Source organism: Drosophila eugracilis, unplaced genomic scaffold (genome assembly GCF_018153835.1).
Source record: "Drosophila eugracilis isolate 14026-0451.02 unplaced genomic scaffold, ASM1815383v1 contig_367, whole genome shotgun sequence".
NCBI lineage: Eukaryota > Metazoa > Arthropoda > Insecta > Diptera > Drosophilidae > Drosophila > Drosophila eugracilis.
In genome coordinates, this window is record NW_024573224.1 from 4,415,141 (window position 1) to 4,432,282 (window position 17,142).

Consider the following 17,142-nt stretch of genomic DNA (forward strand, 5'->3'; position numbering starts at 1 on the left):
TAAGAAGAACGGTATCAGTACTCAATAACTGATATACTATCTACTAGTAGCTATAGAGAGTCATAAAAATATATAAAAATCAATGAAACTTCAGACAGTCACGGCAATCGATATCAATAGCTACTACAGAGAGAACGCATTCGGCGGTAAAAACCCAAGAAAACTAAAATAGAACAACATTAAAATGTTGAGTCAAACTTTCACTATTTGCTTCCTGGCTCTGGTGGCACCCTCCGTATACGGGAATACAGTATCCACAAACGATACTGCCTGTCCCGCATTTTGTGCCGCCATCTACAATCCAGTGTGCGCAACTGATGGCCAGAACTTCAAGGAGTTTGCCAGCGCCTGCAACCTTTTGTCCCACAATTGTCGCCGCGAAAGGGATAGCCTTCAGGGTAAGTGAAATAATAACACACGAAGTTACGAGTTCGATTTTAAACTATTTAATATTCCCAAAGCCTATGCCGCCACCGATGCCGCTTGGTGCAGCTCCGAGTTCGTCGAGAATCTGCACGAAAAGTTGGGCAACTTCAAGCTAGATGTCAAGGAGTGCTTCAAGCCCTGCTCGATGATCTACCAGCCGGTGTGCATTACCAATGGCAAGTATCGTGCCGAGTTGGCCAACTCTTGTCTGCTGGAGACCTTCAATTGCGCCCTGCAGGTCTCTGGCGCCCAACCCGCTGAGTCCTTCCGCCTTTTGCGCGAACAAAAATGCTAGACGGGATCGGTCGTTAAATCGGAACAATACATTGGCCCATCTTTTGTTTAACATAGTCTTCTTATTGTTTTGAACTAAAATACAATCCTACGAATTTATGAGACTCGAGTAAACGACTTGTTAATTGGTGTGTTCACAGTGGGAGAGTCCAGAAAGTGAAAAGCATTTCTTTGGCTCAAACAGTTGGTTTCACATGGTTGGCAATTCAATTTTTAGCCAAAAATATTTTTGAAATGGGCCATACTTGTCATAGTAATTATAGTATACAGAATATTAACTATTTTATTATTATTTCTTTAAAATTTAAAATATGTTTTTATCAAGTCTGTACGATTTCCGAGAAATGGTTTATCACGTTAGGTAGGATGCGGTTAAGTACAGCTTGTACTCTAGTTATAGAGTTTACTTTCCCAAAAATGCTTCCGCGGTTTTCGAAACGCGTTTTGCGGTTTTTCTGATAAGGTTGGATTGTACCTTCCGGATTGGATATTCGACGCACCAGTCCGTTCCTTATCTTGTGGTTAAAACAGTTCCGTTGATAATGGTTGGGTTTTTACTTTCGTAATTGAGGTTAAAAACCTCTGATAATCTAAGGCTAACAAGTACCATGTCCATTTACAACCCATTGACTTTATCTCCTAACGGAGTTAATTAACACAGGATGTTAAGTGTTCAGGTTAACCCTTTTACAATTACCCTTAACTCTTTTATATACAGCCTGTGAGCATCGACCCGACATATAGTGGAAGATGATACCAGTTTGCACACAGTCCTCCCCTTTCATCTTCTTTCGATCATTTTAGCAACCCATCTTGGCAGACTTCTCATCTGTCAGGCCTCATTAGGTTCCACTCATAACATTGCTTCCGTTATCCTTTGCTCCGATCTTCGTTCTTCCGTTATGCCAGTGCTCCAAGAGATCGGGTTCTCCCCTCAGATCCCCCTTCCTCAGATAAGGCAGAATAGGTCTCATGATTAACTTATTGATGTTCAAGCATCTCATTAAAGATATCTAACTTCCCATGATAATATTCGAGTACATTTTTTGATAACAGTCATTAGTTAAAAGGTCCAAATTAACAATTGCACTGATCGAAAAAAACCCTTAATCAAAGATTTTTTGCTTATCAGTTTCTTCTCCCATTCCCCCAATCAATTATAAATCGTTATCGTTTCTTCTTTTTTCCATTTGTATGTTACAAAATGAGCGTTTATATTTTATTTTATATGCAAATTAGTATCACATTAACAACGTAAATATTGCGAAGGGTATAAATAAATGAAATTACAATAATTAGGGGTATAACCCCTATGAGCTTGAGATCTGTTTAGTGATTGGGTGAGGTTATTGTGGGTGTGGAGTACAACTAACAGAGTGTTCCAGGGAGCTGACTGAAGCTCTGGCAGAGCAAAGCATGCAGAAGATCATCATCAACTCGATCCTGTGTGTTGGCCCAAAAGAAGGTGCCATTATCCGTGCTAATGTACTGGAGGGGCAACTGCAGATCCCAGAGATTGCTGGGCAACTGTGTTGCATTGCTGCTGTTGATGTTGCTACTGTTCATGTTGCTGCTGCTGTTGATGTTGCTGCTGCTACTGTGATGTCTGTGCTGGCAATTGCGTCCGTGCTGGCAGTTTCCGCAGCTTGTGGCGCTGACCTTGTCCACATAAACGCTACTAATTAAGGTGGGCGTGTTGGGCGGCTGGGTGAGGGAAACCTCCTCTTCCTCCGGCAATTGTCTCAGCTCCAATCCGTACTTGTGAATAGACTCCTCTGGCGTTGACTTGGTGTCATCGTCAATGAGCAACTCAAGTTGCTGTTGCTGTTGCTGTGTGTTATTGAGATCCACGTTGTTGGGATGGGCCAAGGTCAGCTGAGCGGTGCGACCTTTGCCGCCCACTTTTAGCAGGCGACGCAACGGCTGCCAAACTTTGCGCATGCGCCCAGCGGACTTTGGGTTCGTAGGCGTACCCGCTGTCAAAGCTGAAGTGCTGATGGCTGTCAAGTTTTTTGTATCCAGATACATGTTGCTGCTGCTGTGGTGTGTTGTCGATGGAGCTTTTTCTTTTATTTTCTGTTATTTTATGGACAGCGAGCGTTGCGTGTGCGCACCTCGCGAGAGTTGGTCGTTTACTGATGCTGCTGCGCCGGCGTCGCTCATATTTATATATGAGGCGAAGTTGCTGCGCTGCCGATGGCCAGTCAAGAGTGAAATCGTACGCCGGCTGATCTCACGAGCAGCTATAGCCCAAGCACCGTACGAAATTTGAGTGCACTCTCACACACAGGAAAAACAGAAACACACGGTAAACCCTGGGTGAGAGGTGAACCGAATGAAGGAGGAGGGGTTATACTCAAGTAAAGGCCTTTTTATGTGCGCGTATTTCCCAAATAAATTCCAACAGGAATCCACAAGCTCCAGTCTTCTGTGTGTGTACTTTTCCCATGCACGTACAATCGACAAGGGCCGCTTGATGAGTTTTGGCTGCAGGTAGATGAAGACTGCGCCGATGCACAGTGGTTGTATTCTTATTGTTAATTGTTACTAAATTGAAATAGTTATCTAATTCATTTATTTAATTTATTTTTACAGATAACAATCTTCATATTTGCTGTTCAATAATTTCAAAGTATAATTTATTATTTAAATTATTTAACATAAATTCTAGCAGTATACCTATAAGATCAAGTCTAATAGCTAATACTTAAGGATTGTTAGTTTATAAATGAATATTATATAAATGTATAAAATTATTTATTAAACAAAATGTTTATGTGTTTAAAACTCAGGATTTTTCTTAAATTAACATTCATATTTCCTAATGAACATAAAGCCATAATTTTCTTCATCTAATCCAATTCCATTATGCTTCAAACCACTGTCCGCATCGCCTGTTCGTCATTTATGCACGACTGACTTTGTTTTCACATTCACACGGTACCCAGAGCCCGGAGCCCAGTAGTACATGGGTTGTTGTCCGGTCTTCAGGCTACAGGGTTCGGGATTTTGGGAGACATGGTAGGGGGAGCGGAGGGTTAGGGCTCGTCACAGGGCCGTAGTCGAAGGGGCATCGAACAGCACCTGTTCCCTTCTGAGAGCGTGGGACTAAGACGCTGGGCATTTCCGTCCTGGGGAACTGGCAATGGCAAAGGCAAAAGGCGCAGGCGTCGCCGTTGTTCGATGTCGATGTCTTCGAGTGTGGGAAAGGGCTTATAAGAATTTCACTTGGGTTTTCGGCTTTTTTCGGGGCACTATTATTGTTGTTGCTGTTGCTGACGCTGTTATTTCTGTTTCCTTTCGATGTGATTTTTGTTTCGGGCTGAGCAGCTGTTATTGCTACTTGTTGGCCTGTTTGTTGTCATTTATAATCAAGGCTCGCAGAGCCCGGCGCTGATAAGTTCATTTTAAAAGGGACTAGTCGCAACGAGGGGATTATGACATGTTGTGGTTCACACGCTCCGAACTGGGAACGGAAAACGGGATGGGAATTGGTTGGGCATAAGTATGGGTATGCTATGGTTATGGCTTTGGGTATGGGTATGGGGGATCTAATGAGGCCGTGACCTCATTCAGGCAGCAAGTCCTTGCCGGATCGCAGGTTCCCACAGTGCACAACAATCGGAGTTAGCTGCCATAACTAGTTAGGCCAGCTCAGCTACGAATCGGGTTTTTACTTTTTTTTTTGTTGGTGGAAACTCGTGCCAATCGCGTGTGCACCGCACGCTTGCGCACCAGAGATCTCTCGACGCGACTTTGCTCTCTTGCCTTTGGCCGCTATTAATCTTGGCTGAAACACCACCGCCTGCACCACCATCATCCTCAACCCACCGCGCACTTTTGCCCCCAATCAGCGTCTAGGCTTTGAACTGCACGTTTGCCAAATTGAAAGCGACTGACTTGGCAACACGGACACCGGCTAAAAACTCCAACTCGCAGCTCGACTTCCAAGCCAACTCAGACTGCGATTGCGATTGCAGCTCCAACAGAGGCCAGCTTGTGCCTGGGCTTGTGCCTTTCAGAGTTAGACTCAAGCAGTCGTTAGGCGGGTTATACTCTACCTTAGTCGACACTTAAGGATACAGTATGCGGCTTACACTGAAGATATATATCATATATTGATAATATCTACTTTACAAAAAGCTAAATTCTGTTAGCATTACCCTGAAGAATAATATGCCTTTGAATTAATTTAAAAAAGAAGACTAACAACTAATTTCTTGCCAAATTTGATTTTTTCTAGAGCATTAACCATTCGCTACTCATTAACCCCTTAACGTTGTCTTTACCCATCAGCAACTATTTGGCTTTTAAGCTTTTGGTTCACACGACTTGGCGATGGCTACAAGTTTTGTGCAAAACTATATACACACATCGGCTTACAGACGGACGGGCATATATGACAAGCAATTAGTGTGCATTGAGGTTAGTCGAAAATGGTTTTGCGGTCTTTCTGTCTGTCCATCGGTGTCTGCTTGATTATTTTGCATATTCGCATTACTCATACGCCACGTGTGCCGGCCAAGTTGAAAGTTGAGGCATCTTGAAAGGCGAACCATCGAAATGCCTTGAGAGGCTTAATTGTTATGGCTCCAGTCAGCAGAAAGCCAAGTCAAGCCAAACGGCTAACGGAAGTCATGGCCAGAAGACAAACAAACAAACAACCAGAGCGATTCTGCAGCATCATGGGAAATGCTTAGCCAGGCAAAAAGCACGGCCACAAAAAAAAAAAAAATAACTCCGAGGCGTTCAACCACAAGTGTCATATTGCCGCGATGGTGATAAAGTCGGCCCAACAGCAGCTGTGCTGAGTAAAGGGGCATAAAAAACGGACAACATTTTATACACTCTGTGCTGACCAGTAGCCCTGAGATCAGCGAATTAAAAAAATTTATGGAGGACGGGCGTAAAGCGAATCTTAGAACGACAACCGGATGTTAAAGTTTATTACGAAAGGCGACAAATGCCGAAGGGTTGGCAATCGGACTATGCAAAAACATTTTTTATTTTTGTTTTATTTTGGAACCCCCAATGCGCCGAGATAGCGAAACTGTTACACTTAATCGATACGCTTCAACGAAAAGTCAACCCAAAGCCAAAGCCATCATAGTGGTCGTGCACTGAGAGAAAAGCTGGGCATCACATATACTTTAAGTCGTATTTGTATTATTTACAAGACAGTTAAAGTCTTAACTAGGATACCAATAAAAGAATCACTTTTGATATGAGATTAACATGAATTATTCAAATTTCTGCTAATTATAAACAGTCAGTTAAAAAACTTAAGTCCTGCTAATATAATACCATTATCATTAGTTTTATTAAAATATTTACCTATAACTATTATATATAATTATATTGATCCTAATTTGAATATATTTAAATAAAATATGCATCAAATGTACTTTATCATCCCCCAAAAAAACCAAACCCTTAATTTTCTCGGTGCACTTGTCGCAGTCATCATCATCAGCCAAGCATGCGACATAATTGCGCGAGTTAAGTCAGCCCCTCTGCCTCCCCTGCCTTTCCCCCCTTCCATTTCGCCCACTGCCCCCCATAGGCGGCTGACAGTCAACCCGCTTGAAATCAACCAGCAGCAACAGCAACAACATTTCAGCAATCCATCGGATCGCATCACAATCCAGCCATCCGTCCAACGTGTGGGAAACACACGACAAATCTGTTTCCCACGGTCTCGTAAAGTAGGCACACTACACTCACACAGCCATATAGCCATGGGTCCCACAATCACATAGGCTACTGGCTCGTAGGCTCCCTCGTGTCTCATTCTCATTGTTGGTGTGAGCGGTACAGAGCAGCGGTCTTCGACAGCGAATGGGAGCCGAGCGCTGTCATCATTGACAATAAGTATGACATGGATGAGGGGCTGGAAGAGAGAGAGCGATGGAGCTGGCTGAGAGACACGCGCAGTCGCTGAGAATGAGATCCAATCCAAATCCGAAAGCCAACTGCCGACTGCTCAGTTTCCCTCTGGCCATGCAATCAATTGAAGACGACGCGCGCCAGAGCACCAAAGTTACAGATACAGATACATTTGTATCTGCGGCGGGGCACGCTCTCACTCGCTCCCATTGCAGGCACCTTGGTTCAAAAGCAATTTATTTTAGTTGAAAATATTAATTTTTCAGTTCATAGCGTTACTTTCCTTGGCGATAACCTAAAAAGAAATTTTTGTGGCATACTTATTGGAGTTACTAGGACTTCGTATTAAACTTCCTTAGTATTTTATTTGCATTCTAAAATTGTTTGAGCTTTGCAAAGCTTTGATAATACCAATTTATCAGACATTTTTTAAGACAAAAAAATATTACATTGGCTTTAACTGATCTTCAGTCAGGAAATAACACTTTATAAAGCCTTTTGAACGTCCTTAAGGCCTTACCGTTTTTATAGCATACTTTTTTGAGAACATTTAAAATGGCCCTAAAAATGGGAATTTTAAAGAAACAGGTCATTGGTCAACAGGAAAGATGTAAGAAAATAATGTTTTCAATAATATGATTAGAATTTTTGAATTTCTCACGAGATTATGAGTTAATTATCAATATAGTTTTCAAAGTTTCAGCCTCATATTCATGTACTTTGTAATATTTATTTTATTTTTTTTTTTGCTAATTTTATCGTTGAAAATATCATATATTTATATATATATATGATATATTGTTATATATGTAGTGTAGAGGCCCACTGTGCCTCTGCAAATGGTCCAACCCCCATCGATGGCCTACAGTAGCCTCTCTTTGTGCCGCTGCCGAGCGCCGCTACCGATCCACGACCGAAAAGAGCCGAAGTGGAACTCGATCTTGGGCCCGAGTGCCTGGGAGCGTGTGTGAGTGATCATGCGGGAGCTTTGTAGCTGGGAGAGCTCGAGCCCCGATCTCCCAGAGAGCCCGGCTGTCATATAAAAGTAGGGCTGGGAACTAGTTTGCCACTCATTTCATAAAAGTGCCGCCAGTCGAACGTACCGCAATCGGTGGAACGCGCAACACACGCGCAACAAATTCGTAAAAACTACCAAAATCAGAAGTGATAATGTGCCGTTGAGAGACTGAATGCAAAAGAACAATCCTTAAAATACACATTTAAAAAACCAAAACGATCATGGTCATGGAGATGTCCAAGACGTATCAGTACCGCAAGGTGATGAAGCCGCTGCTGGAGCGCAAGCGTCGTGCCAGGATCAACAAGTGTTTGGACGATCTCAAGGATTTGATGGTGGAGTGCCTGCAGCAGGAGGGCGAGCATGTCACCAGGCTAGAGAAGGCGGATATTCTGGAGCTGACTGTGGATCATATGAGAAAACTTAAGCAGCGAGGTGGCCTTTCGCTGCAGGGTGTCGTTTCGGGCGGTAGCAGCCCACCCACCTCTACCAGTACCGCCCACGTGGAGTCCTTTCGCTCTGGCTATGTCCACGCTGCCGATCAGATTACACAGGTCCTGCTGCAGACCCAGCAAACCGATGAGATTGGCCGCAAGATAATGAAATTCCTATCGACGCGACTAATTGAGCTGCAGACGCAGTTGATCCAGCAGCAACAACAACAACAGCAGCATCAGCAACAACAATTACCGCAATCATCGGCACGCTTAGCCTTCCCGCTGCTGGGAGGATATGGACCGGCGGCCGCCGCTGCCGCCATTAGTTACAGCTCCTTTCTAAACAGCAAGGACGAACTGATCGATGTGACATCCGTCGATGGCAACGCGTTATCCGAGACGGCGTCAGTTAGCTCGCAGGAGTCCGGCGCCTCGGAGCCCGTCTGGAGGCCCTGGTAATTGGGCCTTACCAATCTAGATCTTATCCCTAACATAATAATCGCAAACCCAAAAAATGGCTAATGACCGTTCTGCAACAAGATCCGTTGTCTTCCAAAGTAAATCATAACAACCTAAGTTAATTGTCATCGATTTGCTAATCGATTTCCAAATGGTTTTGAAATACTTTTAGTTTTAGTTCCGCTAATGGTAGTTTGTAAATTGATTGTTTAATTTCAACTGTGATATAACTAAAGTACGATGATCAATCAATCAATGAATATATATTCGAGTGCGCTATTATCCTACTGCAAACGCTTCCTAAGTTTATTAGTTCGTTGCGCTCTTTTCATTGTTTAGATTTATAAATTTTAAGCTTTAAATAATTTATAAATGTTAATTTATGGTTAGTTGCGAATGAGAAATCAAAAATGGACTACCCCAATAAGAAATAAATCTGACAAAAAATCAAAAACACTGAGTAATTTTTGTATTGTTTGGGGATGGGATTTTCTTTATATTTCAGAGTTCCTGAAAAGTCTGTACTTTTCCAATACTTTTTACAACGCCATTTAAAAAATATAAAAGATTTAGGTACTAAACTGAGCAAGGATTTTGTAATTTTTATTTTAAACTATTTTAAAATATTTTTAATTTCACAAACTACAAATTTTTACACTTTCCATTAAAAAATCTATTGGAATAAACTATATTCAGCTGTGAGTTAACCTTTAACACACACATTATTTTAATTCTTATATAAAAAAATATAAATAAAATTTAAATAATATATAACAATAAACAAGCGGGCATGTTTATTAACACAGACATCTATTTTGTTTACTGTCCCCAATAAATAACATTTAATTAGCATGAAGATGCGGCACCCTTGATGTATGCAATACTTTTTCGACTTGGCTCTGATTCATTCACATAAGCAGATCATCTAATTGGAGCCCGTTCTTACCACCAATCTGATGGGCAATCAACAGATCCTCTCTACCTGCCTGATAAAACTGGTTGGAATTGCAGCCAAATCAACAGGCCAAACAACCCCCGACTATCTTGACTACCTGCCAGCAGGTAAATTGATCAACAATAAGACCAAAAAAGGTTCAGGATCGAATCGGATTAGGGTCCGCTCGTTTTTCAAATGAGTCATGCCAATTAACAAAGGATTTCGCTCCCTATTTATTTTCTGTGTTGATTTGTAAACGGAAAATTGTCGGAACAAAGAGGTCCAAAAAGGTAATTTCGATTCCTATTCAATTTTTTTGGGTTAAATGTTACCAAATTTTGTTGGTAAGGATGACCAATTTGATGTGTTTAATTTTCAAATCAAGAGGATCCCCATTTCCGTACCAAATTGTTAAGTTAAGAATTGAAGTAAAAACAAGAAAGGTTTTTCTTTTAAATTGTAAATATATTTTTGATTTTTTTTTTGTAAATGTTAAGTAAAATGTATCACAATTTTTGTAAAGCTCTTCAGTTGAGTTGATCGGCTTGCGTGTTAATTTTTGTGGAATGTTGTCAAAAATTAACGGAAGACGTTGATTAAAGCTGGAGATCCAATGGAAGACATGGTTGCTGGATGATGGTTGCAGGATAGGATGATATTTCTTAGGCCTGAACCCAACGATCCTGAGGGATGGCGATCTCGTTGCCGGTGCTGCAGTAGAGGGGCTCGATGAGGTCGTTATCGGCTGGCAGATCGGAGACGGCAGTCCAGAAGAAGGTGCCATGGGCAGTGCGGACGAAGTGAACGGGCACGGTGGGCAGTTGCTCGAATTCGTAGTCCTCGATTTCGCAGGACTGGGAAAGACGCTCGTTGGCCTCGTTCTCGCAGGACTCCAGAGATGCACAGATGGAGGCGGACTCCAGATCGGCGTTGCGGCTGTTCTCCATGGATTCGAGAGACTCCAAGGAGTTGGCCTTGAGGGCGTTCTTCAGATTTTGCTCCTCCTCGACGCGCTGCTGCTGCTTGAAGATCTTTTGCAGCAATTTCTTGACGCTGTAGGACAGCTTCTTGTTCGACTTGATGGTCATGGTGTTGGTGTTGCTCTTGTTCTGGCACATGATGATGTGTGTTTGAGTTTGTAGCTGTGTTGTAGCTGAGATGTGTACTGTACGAAGCGTTGAGCTCGAATGATGTCTGATCCTCGGAGCCAGGGGCCTTTTATACCCATCCTGGCCGTGGAGAAACCCAAAGCCGAGCAGGTCACAAAACACCGAGTGTGGGAAACTACAAGGATACGTGTCCCGAAAAATCCTATACACAGTGCGGACACAAGGCGAGGCAACAACAAAAACGGCAGGTGTGTTTTTTGAAAAGGGACTGCATCGGCATTAACCTGCGTGCGTCGGAGTGTGACGGCATGTAGTGCCGCACCGCTCGCACCTGTTGGAGGTTCGGGCAATTTTATCCTGCTACAGGATCGTGAGAAACGAGACTTTCTACCAGTTCCCACAGTTTCGGTTCGAAAGGATCCTTTTTGAAAAGGAGATTCGTTTTTTCCCTTTTTCTGCCGATCACTTTTGGTTTTTATGTGCACTTATCTTATTATGTAGGCAGTGCGAGCGGGACGGGAGATGATGGAGCAGAGGGGCGGGGGAAATCCCTTTTCCATTTCTCGAACACGTGTGCAGCTCGAGAACGTGGGAGAATATTTTCAATTTTCAACGCTCGAACGAAGGCGAACAATTAATGCCCAAAAACCAGAGGATCACATAGCTCAATAGGCAAACAATCCAGAGAATCTGAAGGAGTAGGGGGTAGCTCTTGATGATAAGGGACCAAGGATCCTCTGAGCTGTGAGCATTTAATGCGCTGTAATTTGAAATTTATCAAATTGTATGTGGAGGCGAGGCGTTGCCCGAAGGAGCGAGATGGAGATGGAGGACAAGGATCGTCGTTGTGGAAGGAGTTGCTTTTAATTTCTGTTGCTGATGGCACACAATTAGCAGGGGACCGATTCTTATTATGATGGGTAAAAAAAATGAAATGTAAGAGCAGGAGGAGCAGGCGGACCACGAGGACATCGTTGGAGGAGCACACGCACAGCGAGCGCCTGTCCCTTTTTTGTGCGGTTCCTTGTTTTTTTGTTTTTTATTTTTGTGGATCATTGATGGCGCGTGAGGCGCTGAAGCCAAGGATTCCCAGGATTTCTTTCTGCTTTCTTGTTCCTCAGCTCCCTTTTTGGATATCTCTGGCGTACTTAATGGATTGTCCCTTGACTTAACCATAAATATTTGGAACCCAGTGTGTGAGTTGGGACAAATTAAGCAGGACTCCTTGGTGAGAAGTTGTAGGCTGGCGTTAACAGTTCGTCCTCGGGATCTGAGATCTATTGAACTTGTGTGAAGGCGATGATGATTATATGGTTGGATTTGTTGGCTGGGTGGGTGTGGTTACAGATCGATGAGTTTAGCGAAAAAGATGTGGTAATTACTGGTATTTTGGAATACTTTTTAAGTCATTTATTTTGAAGAATTTTGAGCCCCAAAAGTCAAACTTCTTTCGAACATATTTCTCTATTACATAGAGATAAATATATAATAAATATTTATAACAAATACTATCAGTGAAAGTTATATTCTTTGTAGAATATGTATTAAAAACTTTTCAAGACGAAACTTTTAAAAGGACTTTTTAATTTTACAAACTTGTATTAATCACTTAAAAGTGATAAAAGTATGATTTAATCTTACTTAAATGAATTTTAAATAACTTTCTAGATTTTTATCATACCCGATTCCCAAATTAAGTCATTTATAAGAGACAATATTCTGGCAAACCCAAATGAAGAACTGCAGCATTTTTGTGATTAAGAGCTAAAGCCATTTTCATAAGGTCCCTTCTTTTATTAAGCTACAAAGTATCTTTGATAGAGAGGTAGAATATTTCTATAAAATCCCCAGTGTTTTATCTCAACAAGAGCTGCCTTCAATCTTTTCAATATCCTTTGCTGGATCAACAGACCCAAATTATTGAATTACTTCTAGGAAACTGACCTTTATAGCCTTGGACGATTCACCCAGTTCCTCGTATCGTTTTTGGTTGACTCATGCTACCGCATTATTCGGCCTTATTATGCACGGATTGTGTCGTTCTAATTGTGTCTTTGGTCCTTTTTCTATTTTTTTTGGTCAACTCATTGCCCCCAGATTTTCCTTCTGATCTTATGTGTTTTTTTTTTTGGGTTGCTTGTTTTTTCTGCATTTTATTGTGTGCCCACGTGCAAGGGGCAAAACAAATAAAAATACATAGTTAACCATTTCGATGGGAAACCAAAGCCCCGCTGGGGGTCTTATATTTTGGCTGCCCCTGCAGTGGTTTTTCGTCTGGGTTTTTGGTGACTACTGTGCCTTCTTTTTTTTTCTCCATCACTTTTCTATCTTCCAGGGAAATCTTTTTGGACGAACACGTGCACTGATTTCTTATCGCACCCGATCATTTAAGGTACCAAAAACTGTAGATTAGCCAGACGCACACAAAAGAGTAGAAAGAGAAAAAAATACTACAAAATAAAAATAAAATCAACCTGACCCTGGCAGTCCATTGTCTCCCGACCAAGTGTTCAAAGGGGGGTGGGAACGATCGTGTTTGTACACGTGACGACCTCGTTTCGCTCGCAGCAGGGTGTTACGGTCGAAACTGCGGCCCCGTCACGTCCCTCTACCCACCTAGCCATCTAACCATCCACCTAAACACCTAAATACCCATATATACATAGATATACATTATCACAACGTGAGCAACTTGCAAACGTGAAAATTTCACACATGTGCCTTCGATTGGCAGCGGGAAAAGCCCACCGATCATTGAGGCCTTCCCTCCCAACGGTTTCCGCAGGTCCAGTTACACCGGACAGGACCTTTCACACCCGCAGTACGGTCCGGAGGATGTGCTAACTGCCCGAATCTGTTACGGTATTTCCGTTTACATTTTCCGTGGTCAGCAGCGTGAACATCAAACGAGGCGTGCGAAAAATTCCGTTGAACGTAAGATGATCTGCACTTGAGCTGGTCGGACGGGATAAGCTATAGGGATATATAGCCAGTACCATGTGTACAACAGTTAGCATAACAATAACAAGGAATTGGTAAATATATTCTAGGGAACATAACCAATACGAATTTTGGATGATCTATGAAATAACATTATTTAAATTAGCAGTAAAAATATATATTTGTGTTTTACTTTTTTGATAACGAAAGTTATTGAAGTTCAAATACAAAAAAAATTTAAAATTGGTCTTAAATAGTTTTTAAACATCTATATAGTTTGAAGATATTATAACTTCCTAGCAATATGTTAAGTAAATGTTACCCTAATTTGTAATAATTAGAATGCAGATTAAGCTGCAAACTGTCGACTACTTCCACCCGTACTAGAGGGTACCATCCGTACTTAAATATAAATATGATATGACGGACCTACATGGCGGTTTCTTTGGTTTCGTAATGATAAAATAACAAAGACCCAGTAATCAGCATGGTGATGCACAACACATGTGGGGTCCTTTCGATCATCGCATTACACAGAGACATTGCACTTGACACGAGACAGCGCGACATGTCTTTTATATACGAGTATTTGGTTTTATTTTTTAGTTTACAAATTAGTATGTGCGATGGTGTATCGCATATGCGGGAGGCAAGTTCCAGGAATACTGTAGCCATTGTTGGTTTAGGATATCAACGGAGCCACAAGGAGTCCCGTTCGACGATCCCCGCCCATCACTCAGCACGCACGTGCAGGACACAAAAGGGGTCGTAATTGACGGTTTAACTCGATGGTCCCGGAACCTCCCCTGGCTCTCTCCAAAAAAGAAAGAAAAACGTTAACGATATCTGAGCCCTGTCCAGGGGTTCAAGGGATATGCAGATTCGATAACACCCAGCAACACGTGCAACACCACAGTGTTAAGCTGTTGATCGAGGCGTAGACAGGTCTCTGTCTCTTTTTTGTCTCTGCCCATCGAGGGCGTCGCTTGGCCAGGGATTTGTCTGGGTTTACTACCCGAGGACCTCCTACTTGGACTCGGGGGACTTCAACACTCCGTCGAGGAGGTCCCAGCTGGGGTGTTATGCTCGGATCTTGTTTAGATCGTTCATCAGGTGGGGGAGGGAATGCATAATGTGTTTCTTTTACACGTAAACTGAGAAATTATTCTAATGAATTGATCTGTTAAACAAAAGGGGGCATTTTCTTCAAATTTTTTGAAAGAATTAAAAAAAATACATCAATTACTTTGTCATTGTTACCCTGAAATTCATAAAGCAATAATTATAATTGAACTCCCTGTAGATATGGACATAATTTTCTATAGCTTATATAATATATGTAATATATTAAACTTAATCTCATTATCTAATAAAAGCAACTGCTCTTCATATATTCATTATACTTAAGATGCTTCAAAAATAAATATTTTGTAAAGTGAAATTTTTAAAATCAAAAATCAAATCAAAATCAAAAAATCAAACACAGTAATAGAATCTCAGTTCTTAGATTTAAACTAAACGTTAGATTTAGATAAATAAATAAATAAAAATATATAGAATATAATAGCGTAATGTATTACCATGTTATTCAAGTAACTATTTATTACTATTTTTCGCATCTACTTATAGTGCTTTGTATTAACATTTTCTTCTGCTTCAGCAACGGCAATAAGATTGTTTTTTTCTACCAATAAATATATATCCGTAATCATTATTTATTCCCATGTGAAAATATTTTTTAAATATCAAAAAATAAGACTAATGAATTTAGTTTTTTATGTTTTTTATTTTAAAACTATTAAAGCTGTTGTGTTGTTTTCTTATAACCTAAATCTTAATAAACTAGTAAAGCTTGAGGTTGGCTTAAAATCTAGGTAAAGCTGTTATCACAGTGTTAACGATTCAATTGGAAGACATGATTCGTTTTAGCAGGAGTTGCTAATGGAAGACGGGATTCGATGTCGATGCAAATGATGATTTTGCAGATGGAAGACAGGATTCGATATCGATGCTGGCGGTGATGATGATGATTTACCAAGGACGCCACATGGTCTCTTGAGCTGGCTTGGGGCTGGCGGCAGATTCGGAGTCCTCAGCATCGCTGTGATATCCAGAAGAGGCGGGGCTAAGTGGGCGTGGGGTGGAAGACTGGACTGGTGTCTGGACCTGATCGGCCTGCAGCATGCGCTGGAACTCAACGCCCAAATGTGTCATCACTGTCTTGCCCACATCCACACTCATAGCCGGGGTGCAGGCCATAACTCGGGAGATCTCGCTGACGGCGTTCATGTAGCCATTCTTGAAACTATCCATGGGAAGCGGTGAGACTGGCGCCTGTTGCTTGACGACCTGTTTGCGCATGAAGACAAGTGCTGCCTCCAGCATCTCGGCCTTGTCCATTCGCAGGATGGAATCATCGCCCTGGAACTCGGCCACCAGAGTCTTTAGTGTATCCAAGCACTTGTTCATGCGGGCACGACGCTGGCGCTCCAAAAGGGGCTTCTTCACCTTCAAATAGTGCTGGGTCTTCGAGACGAAAGCGGTGGAGTTGTTGGTCTGTGGTGCCATTTTGAAGTTTATAGTTTGTAGTGGTTTTTCGTAGGAAAGAGCTGAGCTGTTCTGTACTGTTTGCAGGATGCTGCTCGAATGATGCTGGATTCCTCGACTGCACTGGCTTTTATACCCGCAGTCGTAGCAGCAGCAGCAGAGAGGAGAAGGTCCTTTCTGGAGGACCTGCTACCTGCGAACCGTAGAGATCTGGAAATCTTATTGCTGAGCTGTGCGTGCGTGGGAAAGGAAACTGAAATCGTTGTGCAAAGAATGAGTTTTCAGGCTGCTTTCCTTGGCTCCCTTTGTGTGTTTTATTCCTTTCAATTGTCTAGCCAAGGAGTGTGGGTCCTGGCGACGTATTGTAACTGCAATTAAACCGTAAAATGCTGGCAAAGACGTGGGAACGTGGTACACGGAATTGGGCCCAATTGTCTGCGACAAACTGATTCGGTTTGGGCCAGCAAATGAAAATCAAACTCGGTAAAATTGTAATTGTCTTGTTGTGGCTTACTGATCTTTGAGAACCTCTCGTTGAGAGGAAAGGAGGAGGATCGTTTAGATCCTTCACGAGATCATCATTGCCAGCTATATAATAACCCATGAGATTTTATCGGTTGGCACATTATTGGGTCCCCAATTCTCATACATAAAATCCTTTTAAAATTTTAAGGACTTTTCGTCTGCTATATATAAAACTTTGATATCCAATTTATTACAAACAAGCACTTAAATACATTATCTAGTTTCGGTTTTTTTTGGGACCCCTTAGCCATACGCTTCCCCATAAATCCTGAACCAATGCTAGGTCGGATCCCTTACCCACTCCCAGCAACCCTTAATGCCATAACCCCAATCCCTATACCAGATCCAATTCGAATCCCGAGAAAGTGGCAGTCACCGTTTCGGAGGTCTTGAGGGGTCTTTCGGTTTGTTTTGCTCGATTTTCATATCGTGAGAACCGCTCGAGACGCGTCGTGTGTTTCCCACGCGATGTGCACACCTGCCATTTAAGACGCTTATATGGTTACGATTACAGGCACGGATACACACGGAAAGAAACCGAGACACAGATACACCATACAGACA

At 42.0% G+C, this 17,142-nt stretch overlaps 5 protein-coding genes across 5 annotated transcripts; 2 read left to right on the forward strand and 3 right to left on the reverse strand.

Moving 5' to 3' along the window:
• Positions 1-92: 92 nt before the first annotated feature.
• LOC108113632 (enhancer of split M1 protein) lies at positions 93-822 on the forward strand. The gene is made up of 2 exons (XM_017224300.2): positions 93-398; positions 462-822. Exons 1-2 carry the CDS (start codon positions 185-187, stop codon positions 719-721), a joined length of 474 nt encoding a protein of 157 aa, XP_017079789.2. The 5' UTR covers positions 93-184; the 3' UTR covers positions 722-822.
• A 1,086-nt stretch (positions 823-1,908) lies between these two features.
• On the reverse strand, positions 1,909-2,871 carry LOC108113631 (enhancer of split M2 protein). The gene has a single exon (XM_017224299.2). It carries the CDS (start codon positions 2,746-2,748, stop codon positions 2,089-2,091), a length of 660 nt encoding a protein of 219 aa, XP_017079788.2. The 5' UTR covers positions 2,749-2,871; the 3' UTR covers positions 1,909-2,088.
• Positions 2,872-7,690: 4,819 nt separating this feature from the next.
• LOC108113528 (enhancer of split m3 protein) lies at positions 7,691-8,974 on the forward strand. Its single transcript, XM_017224122.2, has one exon. The coding sequence runs from the start codon at positions 7,846-7,848 to the stop codon at positions 8,518-8,520; it is 675 nt and encodes a 224-aa protein (XP_017079611.1). The 5' UTR covers positions 7,691-7,845; the 3' UTR covers positions 8,521-8,974.
• A 1,014-nt stretch (positions 8,975-9,988) lies between these two features.
• LOC108113559 (enhancer of split m4 protein) lies at positions 9,989-10,643 on the reverse strand. The gene has a single exon (XM_017224152.1). It carries the CDS (start codon positions 10,573-10,575, stop codon positions 10,120-10,122), a length of 456 nt encoding a protein of 151 aa, XP_017079641.1. The 5' UTR covers positions 10,576-10,643; the 3' UTR covers positions 9,989-10,119.
• A 4,671-nt stretch (positions 10,644-15,314) lies between these two features.
• On the reverse strand, positions 15,315-16,142 carry LOC108113554 (enhancer of split m5 protein). The gene has a single exon (XM_017224147.2). It carries the CDS (start codon positions 16,072-16,074, stop codon positions 15,538-15,540), a length of 537 nt encoding a protein of 178 aa, XP_017079636.1. The 5' UTR covers positions 16,075-16,142; the 3' UTR covers positions 15,315-15,537.
• Positions 16,143-17,142: the final 1,000 nt, after the last annotated feature.

Bases quoted from the DNA above. Each gene is read 5' to 3' on its own strand.
- LOC108113559 (XM_017224152.1), bottom strand. From the start codon at position 10,575: ATGTGCCAGAACAAGAGCAACACCAACACCATGACCATCAAGTCGAAC.
- LOC108113528 (XM_017224122.2), top strand. From the start codon at position 7,846: ATGGTCATGGAGATGTCCAAGACGTATCAGTACCGCAAGGTGATGAAG.
- LOC108113554 (XM_017224147.2), bottom strand. From the start codon at position 16,074: ATGGCACCACAGACCAACAACTCCACCGCTTTCGTCTCGAAGACCCAG.
- LOC108113631 (XM_017224299.2), bottom strand. From the start codon at position 2,748: ATGTATCTGGATACAAAAAACTTGACAGCCATCAGCACTTCAGCTTTG.
- LOC108113632 (XM_017224300.2), top strand. From the start codon at position 185: ATGTTGAGTCAAACTTTCACTATTTGCTTCCTGGCTCTGGTGGCACCC. The intron at 399-461 runs GTAAGTGAAATA...ATATTCCCAAAG, and splicing joins CGAAAGGGATAGCCTTCAGG to CCTATGCCGCCACCGATGCC.